Below are 15,525 nucleotides of genomic sequence, written 5' to 3'. Positions count from 1 at the left end.
TCAGCTTTGACGAAACTCCTCTCAGCTAGCACGTCTTTTCAAAGTGAAAGTAGCCTTGTCACTAGGGATGGGAGTATCGATCCTAAGTATCGATATATTGATACTGACGCAAGTATCGAAAGTATCGATACTCAAACTAAGAATATCGATACTAAGGTGTGTGTTTTATTTACCAGTGATTTTGTTTATTTAAAATAATAATATTGAGTTATTTCACAATAAACAAATTGAAATCGTAGCCTACATAGTTTGTACAATTACATTTATTTAAATTGAACGTTGAAAGATAATATAGATCATGTTCTATTCTGTAATGTTAATAGATTTCTATTAACATTACAGAATAGAACATGATCTATATTATACACTGTCAGAACAAAAAGGTTGCATTTTATGGATGCAAAAGCCTGTCACTGGCAGTCCCTTATGATAATGAACCATGGTTTTACTAAAATGACCATAGTTCAACTGTAGTATTTGTAGATTTGAATCATGTGTAAACAAAAACACATTTGAACCATGTGTAAACAAAAATATAACCTAATAAATTACAATTAAGGTGTATTGAATGTTAAAATGTGTTTTACTCTTAGTAATTTAATAACTGAATACATTTAATCATTTAAAAGTTTAGTTCAGAAGTATCGTATCGGTATCGATATCAACGATACTGCCTTGAAAAATATCGGTATCGCATCGAAAACAAAATAAGTGGTATCGCCCATCCCTACTTGTCACCTGACCTGAATACAGCGCGCTGATTCGCTAAAATGGACTTAACGGCTTCTGTTCAAAAACAACAAGGGCGCTTGTCAGCTTCTGCAGTAAAACATGAACTTGCCTTGAAAGTGGAAAATATATATATATATATACAGTATATATATTTTTGTCTGCTTCATATTTTCCTACGTCCAGATTTGACATTTGAACATTACCCAGATGAAATGCCAAAGCTAATCTAACTGTATGTGTATTGCAGAGGAACTGTCCATCAGCATTTCTGTATCTAACAGTCAAATCCAGGAAAATGTGGTGAGTGTCTGACTGTGTTTACCGAAAATATTTCACAACTACACACTCTCTTTATTCACACTTCTGCATGTTCAGTCATGTCCATGGTCAAGCCACACCGCAAGAGTGAAGAACTGAGAGACGAAATAAAAAAAATTGGGGTTATTAATTTAACTGTAGACTGAGAAATTGTATTTGGATTGAATGTATTGGTGAAATTATATTTGATTTTAATATTTATTTTTTGCTCCATCTTTAGGACATCAGCTCAATCTATCAGATCTTTGCTGATGAAGTGTTGGGTTCTGGACAGTTTGGCATCGTTTATGGAGGTACACTCTAAAAAAAATAATGCAGTGGCTTTGTGAATATACCAGTAATAAATAACTATACTACCTTAATACAATCTCTGGATATCACTTAAGTTTACATTTGTTATTTTCATATATTTCACAAAAACAAACTGGTATTTGATGTGCAAATTATATTTTTCATATATACTTAATTTTTTTTTTTGTTAAATTTGAATCCAAATATTTGAGACTGTAGAAATTATACTGATCAGTTTCAAGAACTGCAATTATTACTTATTTCATAATTAATTTTCTTCATCTTTAACCACAGTTTAAGAAATTAAGTAAGCTGTACACAATGAACAATCGCACAAAGAGAGGGAAATCTGCTTTTCCCAGCATGCTTTGATATGGAGAGTAATATGTTGAAATTAGTTGCTATTTTGTGTTTGTTTGTTTGTTTACATCACTCATAAATACTGATTTTAAAATTGGCTTACTCATGTATTTGAGTTACCTTAACTCATTGGATCTATTAGTTTTGTCGTGGTACCAAATTTACTACTTTTATAAGGTGTATTTCATTAATTTCATAGCTTTAAATATTACTCAATATTTTTAAGTGTAAAAATATTTCATTAAAAAAAAAATAATAATACATCATAGTTTAAGTTTTAGGGTGGTTACAGTGGAAAATGTAGTTTTCTTTATTATATTATAGTTTGACAATGAACACATTGCAAACATGCTTTACATGTCTTGAAATAATAATTTCTTAACATTAAACATTGACTGTCACTATTTATTCACCTGTTTCTCATCGTTTAACATTAAAATTTATTAAAGTAGTTGGCGCCAATAGCCTAGTGGGCAGTGCGCCGACATATTAAACCACGTGTGTTACAACTTACCCCGCGTTACTTTGTTATATTATATTATATTATATTATATTATATTATATTATATCAGTTGTGTAATTCTTATCCTGTCGGCTCTGTCTGGGTGTATTTTGTAGAGTTTATATATCCCCTTTATCTGTTTTAAGGGAAACATAGAAAAACAGGCAGAGATGTGGCCATCAAAGTAATAGACAAAATGAGATTCCCCACCAAACAGGAGAGCCAGCTGAGAAATGAGGTTGCCATTTTACAGGTGATCAGTCTTTTTAATTTGATTATTGAGAAATTGTGGCTGTAGATACCACTCAAACAGTGTCTTCCTTATTTCATAATGCTGGAGACAAGTGGTCCTCTTTAATATGTTTAATATGTGACTGCTGTTCTTTTCTTACAGAATTTGCATCATCCTGGCATTGTAAACCTGGAGTGTATGTTTGAGACTCCAGAGAGAGTCTTTGTTGTCATGGAGAAACTCCACGGTGACATGCTGGAGATGATCTTGTCCAGTGAGAAGAGCAAACTTCCAGAGCGCATCACCAAGTTTCTGGTCACACAGGTTTGCAAATATCTTTGTTTTCTTCTGTCCTTGCAAATCCTATTTTTCATGTTTATCTCTTGTATTCTGAAGTGCATTTTGTTTCGATGAGGCAGTAGTCTGGATCTCATCTAGAGCTAAATTAGAGCGGCGAGTCTGTGGGTTGAGCAGTTGGGCCCCTGGGGGCCACGAGAGCTCATCTATTAGTCATGGATCTGAAGCCACAGAGCTGCTGTGATGTGGCTAAGATGCTTCTGTTTCAATGAATATAAATGGCAATGTTTAATGATTGTGATTGCATCCATGTTTGTTCTCGACATGTAGCCCAATGCCCGATGTCAGTGGTGTTGGTCTCGCATCCTATCAAACCAAGCATTCATACACCACTGTTCAAAATTTGGGGTCAGTAAGATTTTTTAATGTTCTTGCAAGAAGTCTCTTAAGCTCACCAGTGTTGCATTTATTTGCTCAAAAATACTGTAAAAACAGTGATATTATGAAATATTATTACAATTAAAAAATAACTGTTTTCTATGTGAATATATTTTAAAATGAAATGTATTCCTGTGATGCAAAGCTGAATTTGTTTTAGCATCATTACTCCAGTCTTCAGTGTCACTGACATGCTAAACATTTATTTATTTATACGTTTTTATTGTCACTTTTGATGACATCAATTTAATGTTCTTGCTGCATTAAAGTATTAATTTCTTTTAAAAAAAAAGAAAAAGAAAAAGTTGTGTTACTAAAAACATTGTTACTAACCCCAAACCTTTGAACAGTAATGTGATATGAGATTGAATGAAGTCCTGATGGACATGAGTTTTGTTTTTGGTGTTTTTATGATTCTTAAGCGTGTGTTTTTACATTTCCTCTTGCCTGTTTTACCTATTAAAACTTTAATATTAAACTAACCTTTAATTCGCACAGCATGCCTCCTAAATATGTTACTGGCATTACTCTCAGTCTATCAGTCCAGAAAGCTTGAAAGCTGTACTGTAATATGAAACTGTTAGCTGCTCATCTAGAGCATGTAGTATGTTTTCATACTGGGGAGAAATCACATCTATCTATCTATCTATCTATCTATCTATCTATCTATCTATCTATCATCTATCTGTCTGTCTGTCTGTCTGTCTATCTCTGTCCGTCCGTCCGTCTATCTCTGTCTATCCATCCATCCGTCCGTCTGTCTGTCTGTCAATCTATCGGTCTGTCTGTCGACCTATCGATCTGTCTGTCTGTCTATCCGTCCGTCCGTCTGTCCATCTATCGGTCGGTCTATCTATCTATCTATCTATCTATCTATCTATCTATCTATCTATCTATCTATCTATCTATCTATCTATCTATCTATCTATCTATCTATCTATCTATCTATCTATCTATCTATCTATCTATCTATCTATCTATCTATCTATCTATCTATCTATCTATCTATCTATCTATCTATCTATCTATCTATCTATCTATCTATCTATCTATCTATCTATCTATCTATCTATCTATCTATCTATCTATCTATCTATCTATCTATCTATCTATCTATCTATCTATCTATCTATCTATCTATCTATCTATCTATCTATCTATCTATCTATCTATCTATCTATCTATCTATCTATCTATCTATCTATCTATCTATCTATCTATCTATCTATCTATCTATCTATCTATCTATCTATCTATCTATCTATCTATCTATCTATCTATCTATCTATCTATCTATCTATCTATCTATCTATCTATCTATCTATCTATCTATCTATCTATCTATCTATCTATCTATCTATCTATCTATCTATCTATCTATCTATCTATCTATCTATCTATCTATCTATCTATCTATCTATCTATCTATCTATCTATCTATCTATCTATCTATCTATCTATCTATCTATCTATCTATCTATCTATCTATCTATCTATCTATCTATCTATCTATCTATCTATCTATATCTGTCTGTCCATCCGTCCGTCCGTCAGTCTGTCTGTCGATCTATCGGTCTGTCTGTCTCTCTGTCTATCTATCTATCTATCTATTTATCTATCTGTCCAGCCATCCGTCCGTCCTACCTATCTATCTATCTATCTATCTATCTATATATCTATCTATCTGTCTCTGTCTATCCGTCCGTCCATCCGTCCGTCCGTTGGTCTGTCTGTCTATTTATCTATCTATCCGTCTGTCCGTCCGTCCATCTATCGGTCTCTCTGTCTGTCTGTCTGTCTATCTATCTATCGATCTTTCTGTCTGTCTGTCTTATCGATCTATCGGTCTGTCTGTCAGTCAGTCAGTCAGTCAGTCATATTATATTGATGGCCAGATAAAGCTTTTGACAGACCATCCAGCTGATACCTGCATGCAATTAAGTGACTGCTTTGCTGTCATAGATCCTTGTGGCTTTGCGACATCTCCATTTCAAGAACATTGTTCACTGTGACCTGAAGCCAGAAAATGTGCTGTTGGCATCTGCGGAGCCGTTTCCTCAGGTAAACAACAGTGAATAAAACACATTACCCTTAAAAAAATCACCATATAATAAGCACCGGGTTTCCCAAACTAGGGGTTTGAGTTGACGAAAAGAGAACAGTTAAATAATTTAGCCTTCAAGTAAATACTTGTGAGTTCCTGTGACAAAACTTGAGCAAATTAGACCACTTGCTCAATGAGATCACTCTCTTGTTTCAGGTAAAATTGTGTGACTTTGGGTTTGCTCGGATCATCGGGGAAAAATCTTTTCGGCGCTCAGTGGTGGGCACACCAGCATATCTGGCCCCAGAGGTGCTGCGCAGTAAAGGCTACAACCGTTCCCTGGACATGTGGTCAGTGGGAGTCATTATCTATGTCAGTTTGAGTGGCACCTTCCCCTTTAATGAGGACGAGGACATTAACGACCAAATCCAGAACGCAGCTTTCATGTACCCACCAACACCCTGGAAAGAGATCTCTGCAGAAGGTAAGCAGTCACACTTTACTGATTTCAAGCTACTTTCTAAACTAAAGAATTAACCTGTTTTCTCAGCACCACCGTGTTTTTGTTACAGAGCAGTTGCAGTTGCTGAGAGTAAACCAAAATATAAACTGGTTTTGTACATTTTTGGAAGAAATAGGCAGTAGTGCATGACGGATAAGATGTTTTCATTTGTCTGAAGAAAGAGGGAGATGTCTGTCAGACAGCGCGCAGACTGTCCACCCCCACGTCTGTTTAGAATAGTTCTTTCTGCCCAGGACCTGAGAGATTATATCAGCCTCTCCCAATTTCAGTCTGTCACACTCCTCTACCAGACTATAAATGTCATTTCTCTGTCTCTGTGTTTCACATCATTACATGTTTAGTTTTATAGTTGGGTTTATTTTTGTTGGAGCAATTATACTCAAATTCATCATTACAATAGTTGAATTTATTGTTGAACGTTGTGTGAAGAAACTTACATAACAGCTCTATACTTATTTTGTATTACTATATTACCATTCTAAATATCCTGATCTATCACGGTTTTTTCGGAGAACAATTGTTTTCAGCATTGATAAAAATAAGAAATGTTTCTTGAGCACCAAAAAGAATCATGTGACACTGACTTTCAGTTTACAAGTCCAATTGGACTAGTAATATACTCCAGTATTCCAATACTTCTTGGGACTAAACTGGCTTTACGTTTTTCTTTTGTGTTGCTGTGAAGTATACTGTGAACTTATAGGTATACTATTAGTTATATACTTCTAGCCCACTTTCTAGTAGTTTATGGAAGCACACTTTGAATTATACTCCGTAAATGTTCTTAGCTAAGAGTTTCCTCTTAAAACCTATTTACAAAACTTTTACTAGGAATTGGGAGAAATCTTAAGCTAAGAGAAAGGGCGGGGTTGATCTTGTTGCTATGGATGATGAAGAATTTAATGAGAATGAGAAAAAATGAAGAATTATGAGAAAGAACATTTTATGTACTTATCAGAGATATAAAGTACACTAGATGTATACTCTCATTTTGGGGTTAAAACAAGTACACCAACAGCACACTATTTATGTAAGGGTACAGATTGATCTCTTTGGAAATGTGGCCCAGATCTGTAATATTGTAACATTCTGATCATGTATTAACCATCCTATCTATGTCCACAATCTCCAATTGAACTCTACAGCTACAGATCTGATCAACAACCTTCTCCAAGTCAAGATGAGGAAGCGATACAGCGTGGACAAGACCCTCAGTCATCCGTGGCTACAGGTAAGGAACCTAAAAGCCTGCAAAACGGCTTCTCTGAATGTTTTAGAGCTTTATACCTCAACTTATACATGTCTGCACTGCCCCAGGACTACCAGACGTGGCTCGATCTGCGAGAGTTTGAGACGCGCCGAGGGGAACGCTACATTACTCACGAGAGCGACGATGCACGCTGGGAAAAGTACGCTTACGAGCACAGTCTGGTGTATCCGAAGCACTTCATCATGGCTCCAAACCTCGATGATATGGACGAGGACCCCTAGTGGCCATATGAGCCGAACTGAAAACAAGGTCAGATGAAGGCAGGACCTGTTAATGGTCTGTTGCTATGGAGATTGAAACGCATCAGCAATCTGAAGCAGACTTTGAGGGGAGCAAACTGTTACAAAGCCAGCGAGGTCGACCGCTCTCTGGATGTCAACAAGAGTCATCCACACTGCTAATGAAGATGAATGCTGTTTCAGAGCGTGGAAATGCAGTATTCGCGGGGAGTGCATTCAGAAGTCTTAATGACTCTTCTTTTCCAAACGGTGCTGTTATGTTTGTTTCTTATTGAGGTGTGTGTTCTGAATGTCAGAAACTCGTGTTACAATAATATAAAGGTTAGTAACAGATGTGAATATTGGGGAGAACGATGCAGTCGTTTATAGTAGTTTCATTTTGAAAGCATCAAACTGGAACGTGCGTTTTTGAAATTCCTATTCTATGATTTTCTAATTCGTTTTGTCCTTAAATATAGGTTACACAGGAGACTGAATGATTTCAAAAGGGTCGTTTTTTTGCACTAAACAATACAACCACTGCAGCTGGTACAATTAAACGAATTATGTGACGTAACAGCACACCATTCTTGAAGAATCCAGAAGATGGCGCTTGTGTCGGACAGCTACACTTAAGCTCTGAATGGGAAGGAATGGGAGATATTATCTTCAGCGGACCAAAGACATTCGCGTCAATCGTGACTCTTGTTCTTACGTCGTTTTAGAGCTGATGTTCTCAGAGCCATTCTGTTTATTTATTCCTCGTACTGCAGTCTTAAAATCTAATAGCAGCTAAGCAGTGCAGAAAGATGTGTCGGTCAAAAGCCTACTGTGAGAAAGCTTTGACTTATTAGCAAAGCTCTTTTAATACAAAAAAGTAATGTATTGAAAATAACTGCTAACAACTTTTATTAGAAGAAGATGAACAGTGTTATATTCTTTTTTTAATTTTTTATATGGTATGTATTGTACTCAAGAATGAACCTTTCTATGAATCCCAGAACTGGAAAATCTGAAAAATATTTTTGGTAATGGACTTTTTGTTGTTGTACAAACCACCTACAATATTCAAATTAAGCTGGATCCTCTCTACACACACAACATAGTGAAAATGAGCAAATATGATGGGAAAAGAAGCCATTTTTAAGTAGTTTATTTTCATTGTCCATGAAATGAAAACTGTACCATACACAATGAAATATGGGAGAAACAGATTGAGGATTCCTCTGAATCATGATGTTGCCGCTGGATTGGCAAGTGTAAGTGTTCTGTATATTTTAGTACATACTGGTTCAATAAAAGCTATACACTCCATGTGTTTGGGGTGATTATTCAAGGTTTTGGATTTGCTGATGGTGGAGGAGAGGTCTGACAAAATGAAGTTTTTGACATTTTTGCAGGTCATGAAATGATCAGCAGACCCAATAGACCTGGGCATGTCTGCACCAGAATATCATGAGGAGTTTCACACATACAGCCCTTTACACAAAAGTACTGCTATATTTTTGATTACAGATCTTGTGTGAACAAGACGAATATCGGTTCTGGCAACTTGCTGTGCTTCACAAGTCAATCATCACTGTATTGCATTGCATTATATGTTTTGATAATAAAACTGAGCATTTAAATATCAATATTCTTATATATACTTTGTGTCAAAAAAATGGAGTTTCATATGGCAGGTTTTACTGGCTGGGTTAAGCATCTGATGTTGTGGGTCTGTACGGCTGGTGTGTGTGTGTGTGTGTGTGTACAGGTTTATATATTCTGGTGGGGACCTAAACCTGAATACACACAGACTCATGGGGACTCGTGTCACGGTGGGGACCTAAATTGAGGTCCCCAGTGGTACAAAAGCTTATAAATCATACAGAATTAGTTTTTTTGAGAAAGTAAAAATGCAGAAAGTTTCCTGTGAGGGGTAGGTTTAGGTGTAGGGTTGGTGTAGGGCAATAGAAAATACAGTTTGTACAGTATAAAAACCATTATGCCTATGGAATGTCCCCACAAGGATAGCTGACCAGACTGTGTGTGTGTGTGTGTGTTCAGAGCAGTGAGCCACAGTATGAGAGTGGCACCACAAATCAGCTCCAATCAACAGCAGCTGGATGCATTTATGTAACCGCTGAGATCAGGCACTGTGGCCTTCCTCACAACACTCACATTTATGAAACGGAAGAGGACTGGCTAAGTTTACTTTCATATTTAAATGAGCTGTATGTCTTCATGTTTCTCAGAGATGAACAAATTTGGATAATCTGTGTCAAATGGTGCTATTGAACTCACAACCATAAGAGTAACTGCATTCTCCTCAGATTTTAGATTCGTTACTCCACTCTCACAGGTTTGCTATGAATGGGAATTTACTACAATGGAAAAAGCTGTCTTGAATCACATTTATATGCTTGAGGTCAATAAGTCAAGTGTAGGGGTCCTGGAATATTTACTCATAGCAGGGTCTTGGGGGCAAAAAAATTGAAAACCATGTTATCTTCAGGAAATACACTGTATTTTAATGTTGTTTTTTAATCCTTTCGCCAACTAAACTAAGAGACTAAGGATAGTTTGAGAACCTTTAAATAACTATACAGGGGCTTAACGGGTTCTTCAACCACCCCAAAAAAATGCTGAAGAACCAATTTTGTGTATGTGAGTGAGTGAGTGAGTGCGTGCGTGCGTGCGAGCGAGCGTGTGTGTGTGTGTGTGAGAGTGAGTGTGTGTTTGTGAGTGAGTGAGTGAGTGAGTGTGTGTGTGTGTGTGTGTGTGTGTGTGAGTGTGAGTTTGTGTGTGAGTGTGAGTGTGTGTGTGTGTGTGTGCCGTTCAAACATTTGGGGTCAGTAATTATTATTATTATTATTTTTTTGTGTTTGTTTTTTTAAATAAAGAAATTAATATTACATTAATAAATGAACATTATTAAAAGTGACAGTTAAGACGTAATGTTACAAAATAATAATAAAAGCTCTTCTTTTTGAACTTGCTATTCATCAAAGAATCCTGAAGAAAAAAAAAATGTTTGCACAAAAAATATGAAGCAGTAGAATTGTTTTTAACGTTGACGATAATGAGAAATGTTTCTTGAGCAGCAAATCAGCGTATTAGAATGATTTCTGAAGATCATGTGACACTGAAGACTGGTGTAATGATGCTGAAAATTCAGCTTTGATCAGGAATAAATACAAATATACATTTTAAAATACTGTACCTTCGAATAAAAACCAGCTATTTTAAATTGTAATAATATTCGACAATATTGCATTTTTTTTACTGTAGTTTTGATCAAATGCAGCCTTGGTGAGTAAGACACTTCTCTCAAACATTAAAAAGGGTATTTAATTTATCAACAGACATTTAAATAGAACAATACTGGGTGCTCGAGACAGCAGGTCTGCTGTAAGTCACTCTCTTAAGAGCGAGTCTCATCCACTTCCCCTGAGATGAAGGGACCTCTGAATGAGCTTCTTTATCTGCCTTCTCCGGAAATGGCTTAAAGATGTGCGGCCGTGCCACATGGCTGACTGATAAGTGTTCATCTTCAGGAGACAGGAAAACTGCGCAGATAAATTTACTCTGTCATTGTATTTCATGACCAGACCTTGCAACCTGAGGATACATTTTGTTTTATCATAAACTGGTTTAGATAAAGCACCCAGGTCTGAGATTGGAAATAAGACAATCTTTCTCCAAATAACATGAGCTAAAATAAAACTAGAAAGAGCATGACTTTTTATTTATTTATTGGTAAATACTTAACAAAGCTAACAGTAAAATAGCAACACTGATGTGTTGATGTTGCATTTTTCCTTCTGTGGGACATAAAACAAGATATTTTGTTTTTTTCTCCATACAATGGGAGTCAGTGGTCACCGAACTGGTCACAAACATTCAACAAAATCTCTTCTTTTGTAGAGGAAACAAAGGCTTGGAAAGACATGAGAGTGAAGATGCACTTTAAGAAAAGCAGCAAGTCCAGTGTATCCAGAAGCATTTCTACACTGTAAAATTTGATTTTCTTACTCAGTATTTTGTCTTGTTTTCCAGTAAATATCTAAACATTTTAAAATCAAACACTTAAAAAGCATAAGATATTAAGCGTTGTTTTCTGAAAATGTAGCTAAATAAATAAATAGGCCTAAATAAATAAAAATGATATTTTCCCCCCTTCTAATCTTATTTTTCGTACCCGTTTGGTGATCTTAAACTCAATCCAATTTGATACATTATTCAGAAAACAAGGCTCGATATCTTGCGGCATTTTGCTTTCAATGTATTTGTACTGGAAAACAAGTCAAAAATACTAAGAAAATCTTTTGCAGCTATATGCGTGGATACAGGGCATTATAGAAGGTTGCTGAATCTGAATTAAGAAATGTAAAAAAAACAAAGTCAGAACATGTTTAACAACAGTTTATGTCTGGCAATTCTGAGAGAAATAAAATGCTAGAAAAAAGTCCAAATTGTGAGCTACAAACTCGCATTGTGAGATAAAACTACCGTTTTTTCCCCCATACAAACAATGGTTTGTAGATATCACCTCATCCAGTGCTATTTTTGTTTTCTGTCTTAAAGGGGTCATATGATGCTGCTAAAAAGAACTTTATTTTGTGTATTTGGTGTAATGAAATGTGTTTATGCGGTTTAAGGTTAAAAAAACACATTATTTTCCACATACTGTACATTATTGTTTCTCCTTGAGGAACGGCCGGCGGGCTGAGTGAGCAGAGGCGGCGGATTCGACGAAGGAGCGTCCGGAGGGTGATGCCTGCGGCAACCACATGTGGCGACCCCGGGCTGGACTCCGCTTCGTTCACGTTGAAAGCCGATCCAGCGATCGACAGCGCAAAGTTTAAGTATTTCCTCAGCGACCAGCACGGATCAGCTCCAGGCATGACGAAGCGGATATCGTCCTCTTTTGGAAGCCAAACAAAGTAGTTTCGCTTTCACAACGAAACACAGCGCCTTCACAACATGGCGGCGGCGGCAACAATACTACAGCGAGAATAAAAGTTACGCCTTCTTTCTTTGCGTGAAGATGTGGGAAGAATTGCATAACGCCGCACACATAGTGAGGTAGACATGTTGGGGCGTGTTAGAACGAGGCGTTTTAGGTAGGTGTGGCTGACTCTTAACTTTTATAAAGAATATCTCTTTGGATTTGAGACTGTAGTCTTTGCAACTTTACAGATCTTCTTTATGCACCAAGAGCTTGTAACACTCCAAAGAGAAAGGAAAAATTGATATCGCATCATATGACCCCTTTAAGTAGAGTATCCCGTTACGGTGTGAGAAACCGCTTCAGTAGCCCATCTGCTGTCCGAATCGCCAACTATTTCAGACAGTTTTTGCCACACCGTTCCACCGATTAGGCTATAATATCAATAAGTGCTTGATCTGCTTCTAAATAGATGAAAGGCCACGTGACATACTGCTAAAATATTATATTGGAAATGATTAGGCTACAGGAGCTCGTGCCCCAGAAAAAAAGCTCCAGCGACGCCTTCTTCATCGTTTTATCCCAACCTGCTCACAGTCATCCTGAATGAACGCGCAATTCATTTTTATTGCATAGGAACACACATGTGGTCTCACTTTCCATAAAGCCTGTAATACAGCATCTTTAGCATGCATGCTGGCTGCAGCCACACAGGGCCTGGCGCTGTCTTGACCTGTCTGTCGTTCAGTAGAAGCCCAAACCACGCGGCACTGAGAGGCAGAGCTCCGCGCTTGCGGTCGTGAGGCAAGATTTATTGCTGTAGATTCAGCCTCCTTCTAAATGTAAGGCTTGGCAGTCCATTAAATGCTGGAAAGATTGGGGGGAAACGTAGAGATCAAAACGGGCTTAAATGCACATACTGTGTAAATATGGGTAATGAAGTCCAGATGCTGCTCTAGAAGGGGAAGCAGCGTGTAAGTGGAGCCCTGAGGTCTTATTCATTCTCCTCTGCAGTTCCTGATCTTCATAGACACATTTGTTATAGACACCATTGAGGGATCAAATGCTCAATAATTTTTTCGTGAGAAAACACGATAACACATTTGCATATGTGTGTTTGATGCTTATTAATCTTGGTTAATGACATGACGGGAATGCATAAGTAGGCTATGAAACTGTTGAGAACTACTTTAATGATATAAAATACATATACATTATCAGGGCCGTCCTTAGGGGGGTGCAACTGGTGCAGTCGCACCGGGTCCCGCGGCGAACGGACCGAGGGGACCTAAGGACGGCCCTGTACATTATATAATGATTTGATAAATAGCCTAATATTTGCAATCCTTTGTCCATGACCTCTTCAAAAATCCTTTCTAATTTTATCATTTCAAAGTGAGGTGGTGCACCATATAGGCTATAGGTATGTGATTGGAAAAAAGCTAATAATTACAAAAAAATAGGCTGATGTAGTGAAAAGAATCTCAGTGGAATACAAATGAACTTTTTTTTCTCTGCAACCATCATCTATTCTTCTTGGAAGGGTCGGACAGACTTGATTTCATTTTTATGCCACTAGAGGGCATTCTGCTCATAGAATTCTCAGCAAACCTCATGTGGACAGTGCATCTTTGTAGTAGGCCTATATGCCATTAAAATGTTCATTTCGCCAGAGCCATCGGTCGTCGCGACACATATTGTTCTCATAGGGTGGCAGGTTCGAATCTGGACTGTCATATTGCCATTCTATAACTTCTCTCTCTACCGCTTCCCAGTGTAACTTCTGTAAATTGTTTTGTTCCTGTTTCATTTTAGACTATTATTGCAGATGCTCATTAACATTGCAACAATAAAAATACAATAAAAATATTAGAAATAAAACAAACAATATGCTACATTTGCACAAAGGCATCAGCTAAATGACAACTTGCTATACTTATAAACATGAACACGGTGTTTAACAATTATTTAAAATTTAGTTACATATCAGATGGAAAATAAAAACAATAAATGCATTGTTTAATTGGTTTAAATGTACCAGGGTTTAATTGCACTGCATACCAAAGATATGGGTTATGTATATGACCCACTAATGTACATTAGGGGTAGTGATGCAAATCTTTATCATTTAAAATGGTAACACTTTACTTTAAGGTGATGCAGTTACACAAGTACATACTTTAATAATAACAGTAAATTGTGCATAATTGCAAGCAACCAACCCTAATCCAAACCCTAACAAAAAACATAACCGCGTAGCAGTCCATGTAGTTATTTAACATATAAAAAACATTGACTTAAAATAAAATGTAACATTTAAAAAATATCCGAATATGTCATTTCACATGATTCACTTCACATAAAGACAGCTTAAAAGAGGAATTCATGGAGTGTCAGATTGCAAAACAAATCATATAAAAATGATCAACTCATCAGATTTTACAGTGTTATTGTAACTAACACATTAGACTTTGTTTTGTGCTTTGCATCTTAAATTTTTATATAATATTCCCATTTTTGTTTGTTACAAACTGTAGTAGATTAGAAAAGCAAACTTATTTATAAACTGTGCAAGTTCAAAGAGTGCTACAAACGTCCTCACTGGACTATAACACCAACACTAAACATGCACATGTACTTTTTGGCCGTATTATGGTAATCACATTTACTTGTTTGAAATAATTATTCTATCCCTCAGTCTTACTGAAAAACACCCCCATTTCAATTGAAACAATTTAATTCAAAATGGTATAGGATACTTTTTCTTTTCTAAAAATATTACAGACTGTGGTGTGTGTGAGAGAGTGTGTATGATGTTATTTGTAGCATGACAACTCTCTGAAGATTTTAGCATGGTGATGGATATGACAATGTTAATGTATTTGGTCTTGGCGGATTAGATCTGCTACGCTGCTGCTGCTGAATTGCTGCTGCTGTTGGTTATTGCTGCTGCTGCTGAAAGCAAGTACAGGAACTTGCTACTGCCAATACATATACGCCGATATGGTGCTGTGAGTAATTAAGACATACTGCTGCTGCACAAATAGCATATAAAATAACCCGTAGCAGATCTATACAGGTGGAGCTGGGGAAGGTGGAGGGTTTCAGAGGAACTCTGAAAGCGTGCTGCAAACTGCTCTAGTGAATGCTAACCAGCCAGGGGCGTGTCTATGTGGTGGCCAGGGGTGGCACCGGCCCCCCCTGAAATTTGGCTGGCCACCCCAGGTGCATGCCCCCCCTACCAGATGTCTTGCGATAGGCTTATTTTTAGTACATTTCTAACTGCATCTTGCAGTGGCGGATCCTGGCATGTGTAGGCAGCTGCCTAGGGCCGCTTTCTTCTCTTCTTTATACTTAATTTTAGGTG

At 37.0% G+C, this 15,525-nt stretch overlaps 1 protein-coding gene across 1 annotated transcript in view; it reads left to right on the top strand.

Annotated features, from left to right (window-relative positions):
• The window catches only part of LOC107656871 (serine/threonine-protein kinase D3-like), a 29,431-nt gene extending 20,592 nt beyond the window's left edge, over positions 1 to 8,839 (top strand). The window contains exons 10-17 of the mRNA XM_016444821.1: positions 980 to 1,032; positions 1,271 to 1,343; positions 2,350 to 2,456; positions 2,598 to 2,759; positions 5,133 to 5,231; positions 5,431 to 5,698; positions 6,883 to 6,968; positions 7,055 to 8,839. Coding sequence (XP_016300307.1) covers positions 980 to 1,032; positions 1,271 to 1,343; positions 2,350 to 2,456; positions 2,598 to 2,759; positions 5,133 to 5,231; positions 5,431 to 5,698; positions 6,883 to 6,968; positions 7,055 to 7,228 — 1,022 coding nt within the window. The 3' untranslated portion in view covers positions 7,229 to 8,839. The remainder of the gene's footprint in view (positions 1 to 979; positions 1,033 to 1,270; positions 1,344 to 2,349; positions 2,457 to 2,597; positions 2,760 to 5,132; positions 5,232 to 5,430; positions 5,699 to 6,882; positions 6,969 to 7,054) is intronic.
• Positions 8,840 to 15,525: the final 6,686 nt, after the last annotated feature.

This window comes from Sinocyclocheilus anshuiensis, unplaced genomic scaffold (genome assembly GCF_001515605.1).
Source record: "Sinocyclocheilus anshuiensis isolate Anshui unplaced genomic scaffold, SAMN03320099.WGS_v1.1 scaffold3176, whole genome shotgun sequence".
Classification (NCBI taxonomy): Eukaryota; Metazoa; Chordata; class Actinopteri; order Cypriniformes; family Cyprinidae; genus Sinocyclocheilus; species Sinocyclocheilus anshuiensis.
The sequence above is the reverse complement of the archived record's forward strand: the minus strand, read 5'-3'. Positions and strand labels throughout refer to the sequence as shown.